This window comes from Lathamus discolor, chromosome Z (genome assembly GCF_037157495.1).
Source record: "Lathamus discolor isolate bLatDis1 chromosome Z, bLatDis1.hap1, whole genome shotgun sequence".
Taxonomy (NCBI): domain Eukaryota; kingdom Metazoa; phylum Chordata; class Aves; order Psittaciformes; family Psittacidae; genus Lathamus; species Lathamus discolor.
The window spans coordinates 26940645-26952650 of NC_088909.1; the positions used below are offsets into that span (position 1 = coordinate 26940645).

At 44.3% G+C, this 12006-nt stretch overlaps 1 protein-coding gene across 3 annotated transcripts in view; it reads right to left on the reverse strand.

Moving 5' to 3' along the window:
- LOC136004658 (ran-binding protein 10) overlaps nt 1–12006 on the reverse strand; it is a 77292-nt gene that overhangs the window by 64714 nt on the left and 572 nt on the right. For all 3 annotated transcript variants that reach the window (XM_065661335.1, XM_065661334.1, XM_065661336.1), the window contains exon 2: nt 11255–11366. In XM_065661335.1, coding sequence (XP_065517407.1) covers nt 11255–11366 — 112 coding nt within the window. The remainder of the gene's footprint in view (nt 1–11254; nt 11367–12006) is intronic.

Sequence of the window (12006 nt, forward strand, 5' to 3'; positions counted from 1 at the left end):
TCTTCCTTTGTAGTTTTGCCAGTATGTACTCATAAACAGACTGAGAAGTGTTATGTTACCACATTGCTACCTCTTTATTTTGTTCTGCTCGCTCACCTTCTCTTCCATGTTCTTTGGCTTTTAGAGCTTCTATACCTTTCTAAGTGCAGCTGAGCAGCATCTCCTCCATCCCTCAGGATACTTGTAGTTGTTTTAAATGAGTTTTTAAGAATTTTATTTTCTTGCCTTTATGTCCTTCTTTTCACCAGTAGTGGTTTAAACCCAGCCACACAGCTTGTTCGTTCACTCCCTCCCCCCTTCTTGCCCTCCCTCTGCTCCTGGAGGGATGGGAAGGAGAATCGAAAGAATGCAACTCACATGGGTTGAGATAAGAACAGTTTAGTAACTAAGGTATAACACAAATCACTACTGCTACCACCAGTAATAATAATGATAAAGGAAATAACAAGGGAAGAGAATACAACACCTCAGCACCAACCGACCAATAACTCCCCCACCCCACCCAACCAAGCACCAACAGATACCTAGTCCAACCCTGCAGCGCCCTACCCCTTCCGGGTCACTCTCTGTTACATCCTGGACATGACGTGCTGTGGTATGGAATACCTCTTTGGTCAGTTTGGGTCAGGTGTCCTGTCTCTGCTTCCTCCCGGCTTCTGCTTCCTCCCGGCTTCCCCTCCTCCCTGGCAGAGCATGAGGCTCAGAAAGTCCTTGGTTAGACTAAAACATTTGTGTTATCAGCTCTGTTCCCAGGCCAAAAGTCAAAACACAGCACTGCACCAGCTACTAAGGAGAAAAATGACTGCCACTGCTGAACCCAGGACATCACCCTTGCATTATTTCTTTACTGACCTCTGCTTGAGGAACTGGGATTCTTTCTGTCAGTGCTATTTCTGAAGCCCCTTACAGAACAGCACAGCATCCACAAGTAAAACCAGAACTGCTTCCGCTTCAGACATCCATTATACTCCATTATGTAGTAGTTCCAAAACATTTGTTGTTAGGAGTCAGAGACAGTTGGAATCCAGTATTTTATGTACCACAGGTATATATATATTTTTTTTCTTTTAACAGATGCAACTTGTTTTTTCACTTCCTTAAAAGAACATGCCCCTTCCCCCACCATAACTGCAACAATGTGGTTTCAGGTGGTAAATTGATATGGGTTATCTTTTCCTCACCACTCTTTAAACCTGGCATGAAGTCAGGGTCCACCTCAGACAAGAATGATAGTTCAGAGCTTTGCACAAGAGACTGTGGAAGTGTCTGAAATGCCACCAGTGTTATGGGGTGTATTATTAGCCTCTAACTCCATAATTCAGTATGATTATTTTAGACTTAGCTGTGGGTGTTGAAGGAGTGGGATGCATGATAGCTGGGAGGACAGGATTCCTACCAGATAGGTGTGGTTATTAGAAAAAAATGCAGGATGCAGTAAGCCTTTGAAGCACAGGCCCACTTCTGGAAGAAAGGAACGTCCCCTGGTTAACTCATGGCTCAGCAGGGCTGCTTGGTCTTGGCTGAGCTGCGTAATAAAATTCTAACACCAGGAATTTCTACCATGTGTTAGTGATGTTGGTAGTTCACTGACTGAGTAGGGCACGACTGCTTTGTTGGAAGTCATGACCTACTAACTTATTTAACATCTATGTTTTTAAGTTGGGGCCTTGGTGTATCTTGGCATACACAATTGTCTTTCTTTAGAGCATGCTTTACCCTGGCACGGTGTTACTAGAGCAGCAAAGAAGAGTTCTAGGATTGTGACTATGAGACAGGCAATCAAAGTGTATTTTTCACCTTCGTCTCTCCACCTTTCAGATGGTGTGAATTTTGTCTGCCTTCCAGGTAAAGGCGCTTGGAAAAGGAGCGGCATAAATTGTTTCACCATCCTGACTTGGTACCTTTCAGCAGGTTACGAAATAAGGGGGAACCATAATATCTTTATTTTCATGGCAGAGCCTTTTTAAATCTGCTCCGCCACTTGTCAGAACTAGCATTTGAGATAAGCACTCTTTTTATGTTTCTTGGAGAAAGTATTGTAGGTTTCTGGGTAAAGAAATACCTCCTTTTTTAAAGGATAGTGCCTTGGTCCAGCTAGGACCATGGACTAATTGCTTTCTCCCTCCTTCTGCACCACATTCATTTTGCATATAGCAATGCTTCCCAAAGGCTAAGTTTTCCAGGTGTTTCAGGGGAAATGCTTGTTGCTTCTGGGATTCTTAAAACTGGAGTATAAAAAGTACAGGTATACCTGGAGTTCTGTTGCTGAGTTCTCTATTCTGCCCAACAGGTTCTTCACTCCTGCACGTGAAAAGGCAAATAGATGAAGCGCTAGAATTCCAGCATTAGCTACTTGCTGTCAAAGGGCAGGTTTGTTCTGAAGATTTTCTGCTGAATTCATGAGGATTTTTGTGGGTTGCTCACAAAAGTAGCTTTAGACTAGCCAAAACCCATTTCTTACACTGACTTTTTGGCAGGCTTTCTGGGTATCAAGATTGTTCTGAAGAAACAACTTTTGACTTGAACAACTGCTTCTCACCTGGGTGGATTTCCCTTTGGGGATAAACTAAATGCAGAGGTCGGTATTCCTCTCCTTGTATGACTGCTCATAACAGCCTCTTTGAGACATCCCTGTGTTTCAATTTAGGTTAGTCAAATATTGCCACTCCTGTGAAATAACCTTCCTTCTACCTTTTTGGGTAATTTCTGCTCAGTGACAATATAGAATGCTTCCTGGCTGAGTCAGTGTATCTGAGACCTTTTGTATCTGTAAGAGTTAATTAAATTAAGAGTTTATTAAAATTTCAAAGTACAGTAACCACTTTGGCTCTTTCCATCTCTTTTTCCAAGGAAAACCTCATATTGGCAGAATCAAAAATACGCAAAGATGCAACTTAAATTTGTGTATTTTATATCTCTGCAATGCAGAATCCACTTCACAAGTTTTTTTAGGAGTCAGAAGTGATGCTGTCCTGTTTAAAGGTCACTGGGCTGGAGTATCATGCATGCTGATGTTTACTGCTGAAGAACTTGGAACTAGGGGAGAGAACCAAAAAGCTCTATCTCTTTGAACTTAATTTCCATAGAATCCTAGAATGGTTTGGGTGGAAAGGACCTGAAAGCTCATCCAGTTCCAAACCCCTGCCATGGGCAGGGACACCTTCCACTAGACCACGCTGCTTCAAGCCCCATCCAACCTGGCCTTGAACACAGTCAGGGATAGGGCAGCCACAGCTTCTATGGACAATCTGTGCCAAGGCCTCACCACCCTCACAGGGGAGAACTTCTTCCCAAGATCTCATCTAAACCTCCCTTCTGTCAGGTTAAAGCCATTCCCCCTTGTCCTGTCCCTACAGGTCCCTGTCCAAAGCCCTCTACAGCTTTCTTGTAGCCCCTTTAGGCACTAGGAGCTCTAAGGTCTCCCAGGAGCCTTTTCTTCTCCAGGCTGAACCAGCCCAGCTCTCTCAGCCTGTCTCCAGAGCAGAGCTGCTCCAGCCCTCACAGCATCTCTGTGGCTTCCTCTGGACTTGCTCCAACAGCTCCACATCCCTCTTGTGTTGGGGGCCTCACTTACAATGCAGATAGCTCACAGCTACCACAATTCAGCTTTACAGCACCAGTGGCAGAGCTGAAGAGAATCAAGCTTCGCAATAGATTACAATCATTTAGGTTGGAAAAAACCTTTTAAGATTATAAATTCTTCAGCAATTCATCATCCCAGACGTCCATGATTGAAGAAAACTAAGTTTCCCTTCTTAAAAAGTTATGCCACTTGTACAATTTCATTATTAAACAGGGAATTTCTTAGACCTATAAGGCTAGAATATTTAAATAATTAGTTCTCATTATTTTAGGATTTATTAACTGTTGTAACCATATTCTGAAGAATTGAATCATAATGGGTTTACACATATTCTAAAGATGTTCAGTTGATCTTGATATAGTTGACTTCTACCATTTTCCCACCTCTTTTATAACAGATATTCAGAAAAAGTAAGAGGAGAGGACAGAAAACAAAAACAAAACCACGTATTTCTGAAATTTTTCTTCTTTACTCTGCAAACCTCACAACTCTAACTGGACAAAAAAAAACAACCAAACAAAAAAAAAACCCAAAACCACAAAACATTAAGAAAAAAGAGTAAAAAAAAGCCCACAGAAAAAAATGGGAAAATTAACAGGAAGAAAGAGGTTATTATCACAGCCTGAAAACTAGATTTCAGACTTCAGACATACCTAAATGCACACACCACAAGTGAGGAAGTCACACATCACTATCACTACTTCCATTTTGTTTCCTAATTTCATTAACTTCTTTTAATGAGAAGTTGATATTCTACCATTATAATGCATGGGCCCATGATACTGCTACAAAGCCCTGAGTTTCACTTCCCGGTTCATTGATTAAAAAAATAAGGCGATAAAAAAAAGTTATCAACTTCAAATAAAGTATTCCAATCTCACAACCTGCTTTACATTGAAAAAGCTGCTCTCAATGTTACTCCCTTTTGCAGGAGTTTAGCAGAACAGTGACAGAAAACAACTCCTCACCTGAAATGTCATCAATTGACATGAAAACTCCAAAGAAAATGCGTGTCTCTCCACTTCAGAGCACCACAGCTCGTCAATCAGTAGCTTAGCAAGCAATTCTTGCTCAGGCAAGGCTGTTTGCAAATTGGAACAAGGTGAAAACTGTTTATTGAATCTACTTGCGGGATTTATGTGTTTGTCTAAATGAATGTCTACGGAACAACATAAACTCAAGCAAGCAGACACATCTCCAAACAGAGCAACCCCCCCTCTCTGCACTGACTTTGGACTCTTAGAAACCAGGATGGAAAAAAAATAAAAAGCGGAAGGAAATCAAGTATTTATAGGCTTATCAGATACCAATTAGGTATCACACAGCATGTGGAAGCACTGGAAATCCTCAGTTCCCACAGAATATCCCTTAGCCTTCCCTTCAGCTACATCCAGACACGCCTGGCACTACAGGATGGCCACAGCACAGATGGGGGCACACACAGACAACCATGCCATTAAAGCAGAGCGCTTCACAAACAGGCCTTCTATCAGTATCTGGAAACCATCAAAGCACATGTGTGAAAGGCTTTTCAAAGAGCAAGTACACTCACCATATGCTGAAGAGAAGCGGAAAGTTGGCAAGGAGAAACAAGCAGGAGACAGAGGGGCAGATTAATTGTTACTGATGTAAAGACTGCTAAACAACCAATACCTCTGACCTTTATTTTTCTCTTCAGAGAGAAACAAAGCTATTTTTAAGTTTGGGATACAGTGCACTTCTGTATGAAACCTAAAGGATGATTTAAAATAAACTATGGTACGGACAGAACCAGATTAGCTCTGGCCACTCATCTCAAAGTGCTCTTTCATCCCTCTCCTAGAAAAATGCCCATTACCTAAGGGAGCACCGACCAGTACCTGTGGGCAACAGGCTGCACATCCCAGAACAACTGTGAAACAGTGCTGAAGGATACCAACTCACTTTGTTGCCCATGTCTTCCCAACCTCCCTCTTCTGCCCTTCTGGGTCTCCTCTTCCCCACAGAAGGCACTGCTAGAATCAGGAACCTGTACACACTCAGGGCTGGCCAGCGGGATGATCCCCCAGTCACACCCCATCACAAACCACTGCATGGCTGGGGGAGGTAAAACAGGTCAAGAAACCAAAATGGTGGCCAGCAACAACCACTGCCACTCATGAGACAATTCACGTTGTCTCAGCATGAAGAGGACAATGAAGACGAATTCTACTCCTGAGTCACAACAGCTTGTAAATTGTAGGTTGACTGCCCTACCCTCATGAGTCTTACGCTGCTCCTGTTTACCAAGCAGAGATCGTCTCATGGGAAGACAGTAGCTGAGAGATGTGCTGACAAATCAAGTGACCACAAACACGTATTTGAGAGAGGATGAGTCCAGTGCTTAAAATATAGTTAAGGTTGAACTTATAAACACCACCACTTACATAAGCAAGAGTTATTTGTGGCAGCTCATGAACAAGAGAGTAATGTGCATTTCTGCGAGTGCTCACCTGAGGAATGCTGGAAGCAAGCCACCCACAGGACCAGGGAGAGGTCTGCACCAGACCTCCAGGTCCAGAGATATCTGGACCTAGAGACTTTCCAACCTTCAACCTCATGAAGTTGAAGGGGCCAAGAGCAGGGCTCTGCACTTGGGTGGGGGCAGCCCCTGGTATCAATAGAGGCTGAAGGATGGAGGGGTTGAGAGTAGCCCTGAGGAGAAGGACTTGGGGTACTGATGGATGAAAGACTGCACACGAGTGGGCAACGTGTGACTGCAGCCCAGAAGGCCCATCATATCTTCGGCAGCATCCAGAGTAGCGTAGCCAGCAGCTCAAGGGAAGCGATTCTTCCCCTCTACTTTGCTCTGGTGAGACCCCACCTGGAGTACTGTGTCCAGCTCTGGAGTCCTCAGTACAAGAAAGACATGGACCTGTTGGAGAGGTTCCAGAGAAGGGCCACAAAATGATCACATGGATGGAGCACTTCTGCTATGAGGAACGGCTGAGTTGGGGTTGTTCAGCTTGCGGAAGAGAAGACTCTGGGAAAACCTTATTGTGGCCTTTCAGTTCTTAAAAGGGGCTATAAAACAGATGGAGAGAGATTTTTTAACATAGCCTGCTGTGATAAGGGGTGATAATTTTAAACTAAAAGAGGGGGGATTCAGGCTGGATGTGACGAAGAAATTCTTTACAGTGAGGGTGGCAAAATCCTGGCCCAGGATGACCAGAGAGATGGTGGATGCCCCATCCCTGGAGATATTTAAGGCTAGGCTGGACAGCGATCTAGGCACCCTAGTCTAGTTAAAGATGTCCCTCCTCATTGCAGGGAGCTCTGAAGGTCCCTTCCAACCCAAACTGTTCTATGATTCTATGCTTCCTTCTCCATCCTTCTGACCAAAGCATAAGTAACTATGAAAGCTATGTCAGCCAGTTTGGGGTTTTGCCCAGGCACATTTGAAGATGGAGATGCCACAGCTCCCCTAGGCATCCTGTTTTGGTGCTTAACCATTTTCACAAGGAAAATTCCCCATTCAGTGTTAAGACCACTGTTGTTTAATATCTTCACTGATGATCTGGATGAGGGAACTAAGTGCACCCTCAGTAAATTAGTGGACACCACCAAGTTGGGTGGAGTATTGATCTGCTGGAGGACAGGAAGGCTCTGCAGAGGGATTTGGACAAGGTGGATTGATAGGCTGTGGCTAAGGGTAAGAGTTTCAACAAGGCAAAGTGCCAGGTCCTGCACTTGAGCCAAAACCACCCCATGCAATGCTCCAAGCTTGGGGAAGAGTGGCTGAAAAGCTGCTCATGGAAAAGGACCTGAGGGGTGCTGAATGACAGGGCTGAACATGAGCCAACTTGTGCCCAGGCAGACAAGAAAGCCAACAGCATCCTGGCCTGGACCAGCATCAGTGTGACCAGCAGGGCCAGGGCAGTGATCATTTCCCTGTACTGGGTACTGGTGAGGCTGCACCTTGAATACTGTATTCAGTTCTGGGACCCTCACTACAAGAGAGACATTGAGGTGCTGGAGCAGGTCCAGAGAAGGGCAACAGAGCTGGGGAAGAGTCTGGAGCACAAGTGTGATGAGGAATGGCTAAGAGAACTGCGGGGTGGGGTTTAGCCTGGAGAAGAGAAGGCTCAGGGAGGACCTCATTGCTCTCTACAACTACCTGAAAGGATGATGGAGCCAGCATGTGGCTAGTCTCTTCTCCCAAGGAACAAGCAACAGGAAAGAGGAAATGACCTCAAGCTGCACCAAAGGAGGTTTAGACTGGATAATAGGAACAGTTTCTTCTCCAAAGGGTGTTCAGGCATTGGAACAGGATGCTCAGGGCAGTGGTGGAGTCACCGTCCCCAGAAGTGTTCACAAACCATGCAGAGGAGGCCCTTAGTGACATGGTTTAGTGGTGGCCTTGGCAGTGCTGGAGTAGAGGCTGGACGTGATGATCTTAAAGGTCCTTTCCAACCTAAGTGATTCTAGGTTCTGTGATTCTAACATCTCTCCTCAGGCTGCAAAAACCCATCATGCCAGCTTCAGGATTCCCACATCTCCAGCAAAAGCCACTGGGAGCTTCTATCCCATCTCTTACCTGCAGCCTTAGTTTCAGTTGTTTATTAACAGAATAAACCGTCAGCATCCAAACAGAGCAGAGTGTTATACTAACAATTATTAGCACAGAAAGTGGACAGCTTTGAGCAAATTCAACCAGAACTCCTCAAAGCACACTTCCTGAAATCCACTGCACCTATGAATTTTTTGAGATCCTTGTTTCAAATCCCAATCGCTCACATTTTAAACCTAAATGTGAAAAGCTGTCACAAACTCCAGCAAGAGGAACACAGTAACACCTCGCTACTCTGTACAGCAGAAACAAAATAACAAGCTATAGAACAGAGACTTGACATCTGAAGTAGTACCCCTTCTAGAAAAGGGCTCAGAAAGACCCTTCTTCCTCTCCCCTTACTAGCAGGCTTCCAGTTGAGTTCCCAGGAGCACGCTTTCCCGCCTGGGCCACTTGAAAACTGCATTTCCTCCAAACCCACCTTTAGATTTCTGGACTTTTATTCCTTTAAACTGAAGCTACCATTGCATAATAAACACTGGAGAGCTTCTTAAGAAGAGATGTCTCTGCTGCAGTTCACTATTACAACACACAAAGCCTCCAACAAGCACACTTTATTCAAGATGAGACACTTAAGAGCAGCTTCTTGAGTGTCAGACAGAAAGCAGCTACCATATCAATCAACAATTGCAAATCCCAGTGCCACAGTGGGATTGGAAATTGGAGTGCACTTTACCAGCAAAGGAGAAACAAAGCACAGGAAGGGCTGAGACATCAGCCAAGATCTCGAAGGTTCCCCACTGCCTGTCTTCAGATCACAGTTCACATTCATATTGCTGTAGTGTTAGTACACACAGCTCCCTATCTTTGAAAGTATTCTGGGAAAGTAATTGAACTACAGAATACACCAAAACCAACAATGGACTAACAATATAGCCAACTCGGATATTGGGAAACAAGTAGAAAATTCCACTATCCCTCTGTAAGACTGATCTAGAATGGTTCTAGGTCAGTGACCTGTCATAAGGCGGTTTCTTTGTAAAATTGTCCCTGTAAGTTATTTCAATTTCAGCAATCACATAAACTAATCAAGTGTAGGGTTTCAAAACAGACAAGTAGTTAATCACTAAGTCAGTGAAGTGAAGGAATACAGACAGTCTTTTCCCTGAATCTGTAAAGCATTCAGCCCAGAATCCACCTCTGCACAGATAACCTAATAATCATTACAGACCCAAACGCAGCACAATTCAAGATCCTTTGCAAGTCCCTTTACAAACAGGCCACTTCTCAATTCAAAGGCAAAACATTCCAACAGTAACAACTTACGACCTTGATTCAGTTTTTAGTAAGGATGTTTGCTGCCCTTCTCTACAACCCTGTCATAGTTTAAGCCTAGCCAGTAACTCAGAACCATAGAGCTGTTTGCTCACTCCCTGCTCTTCCCCCGCCACTTCCCCCTCCACTGGGATGGGGAGGAGAATCAAAAGAATGTAAACCCCATGGGTTGAGATAAGAGCCCAATAACTAAAGAACAAAACAAAACTACTACCACTACCAATAATAATGATAAGGGAAATAACAAGGGGAGAGAGTATAAAAGTAAAAAGGGAAGAGGAAAAAAAAAAACACAATAAGCAGCAGTTATGTACAGTTGTTCACCAGCTATCAACAGATACCCAGGCCGACCCAAGCAGCGATCGGTCCCTTTCGCGCAACTCCCCCAACCTCTCCTCACTGGCAGAGTGTGAGAGACTGAAAAGTCCTTGGTTACAGTAAACATTTCTGAGCAACAACTAAAACATTTGTTTGTTATCAGCATTGTTCCCAGACTAAAGCTGTAACAAGAGCACTGCACCAGCTACTAAGAAGGAGAAAAATAACTTTTACAGATGAACCCAGGATAGACCCCTAAACCAGCTAGAGTTCAAATGTTATTCTTGAGGGACTGGATTAATTAACTGCACTTCATATCTTCTCCTGTGGGGCTCTCCCTTTCCAGGATAGTTAGGTCTGTGATGTTCATCCTTTAGCAACAAAAAACGCCAAACACATACACACCAGGCTGATACCCTTATAATGATTAAAAATTCGATCTGCAGTAAGAGTAGAGACTCTGCCCTTGTCAGAAATGCCCCTTTATTGCTTTCCCAACTTCCTTAATGTTGCTTTAAAGGAACTCTATATACATCCTCATTCAGTTACATATCGGATCAAAATACTACCCAACAGAGTAACCACAAGACTGGATGTGATCCAAACCCCACTGCCAGCTCAGCTCCCTGAGGTGCCACCTTGCAGGGAATGGCTGCTTCTAATATTACCGAGAGGACCTGCTGCTGTGGCAGTTCTTCCACTTGATCCTGGTCAAGTAGTAGACACTGACAGGGCAAACGCAGCCTCAACAACAGCCTACAGTATTAAACAGTACCACAAAAAGCAGGACTGCTAAATATGAGAACATTTTTCCTGCCCCATTCTCGTTCCAGCACAGTCCTCCAAGCTTCCACATTGTCATCTGTCATGCTGCTCTGTGGTGCAATCTATCCTGAGCTAAGGCCCTTTGACTTGAGGTCAAATTCAGGTCCTAGATAAGAGATGACAGAATTAGCACAGACTCTAGCTTATATTTACAATCATTCCATTTCCCTTCTTTGAATATCTTCCTTGATCATGCATACAGGGTTTACAAAAAAGTCTTAGCAGTGCTTCTTCCAGAGCTCAAGTACTGCGATGAGTACTCTTCACCCCACCAAAATCTCTGTAACAGTTCAAACTTAAAGTCAAAGTTCCTCCCTATTTCATTCAACTTCTGAAGCATAATTCCAGAAATCCAAGTGACCAGATCTAGCTAGCTAGAGGAAAAACAATATAAATTCAAATTGCACCAGAGACCCAAGGTTTCCTAAATTTTTAAAACTGCCCATATCAAACAGCACAGAAAATCAGCTGTGTAAGTGCCTCTGCCTCCAGCACATTCTACCATCTTTACATCTATTAGCCAAAAGAATCCAGCTTCCCCGTGATATACCTGCCTGTTCCACTCTACAACTACAGGACCTCCAGCCCTTCCAGAAAGGAGGTCAGAGTGCAGCAGAACTGTTAAATCCACATCACCAACCACTGAACTGGAATGAAGCACTTACCCATCTCTACCTTTACTGACGATCTTCACTTCAAAATAATAAATACCACAGGCTGCAGGTATAGGGTGTGTAGCCCTGACTGAGGCAGCATCTTTGTGATTCTTACCATGACCTAGGAAAGAAGAGAAATGTAAGTCCCAATGGGAGCTGAACCCTGCCACATTTCAGTCTGAAACACCACTACCAGAACACAGCAGGGACCTGTTTCTACATATATCCAACAATTTGAAGATCTCTTTTCAGAGAACTGTGCTGCCACCGCAAACCATCCCCTCAGTATGAGCACTGTGTATTTTCCTTTGTTTACACCATGAAATAACTGAGAAAGACTCACAGTAGCACCTCTCTCCCCACATACAGAATCTGAAGACTACTGTACACCAACAGAAGACAAAAATGATTACACAATAGGGGAATGACATTAGTTGTTTACTAAACAAGCAGGAAAAGGAACAATCAGCTCTCTGCTGGGTGGGTAGGGAGAATAGACTCCACTGGCGAGCACGGAAAACACCAGTGTGATTCCCCTAGTCCTACAAGTCCGCAGGCATCCCTTTTGTGTAAACTCACGGAGCCAAAGCCCCAGCTCCGCTGCGCATCGACGCCATGCGGCTCCTTGGCCAGGCTTTAGGCAGGATGACGGAGTAAACACACGACCTGGCTACACTGAGACGCTCGAGCCCGGGCTGGTGAAACTGAGAAGCGTTCTACAAGGCAGCACACTACCCCAGGAGAAGAGCCCTTGGCTCCCA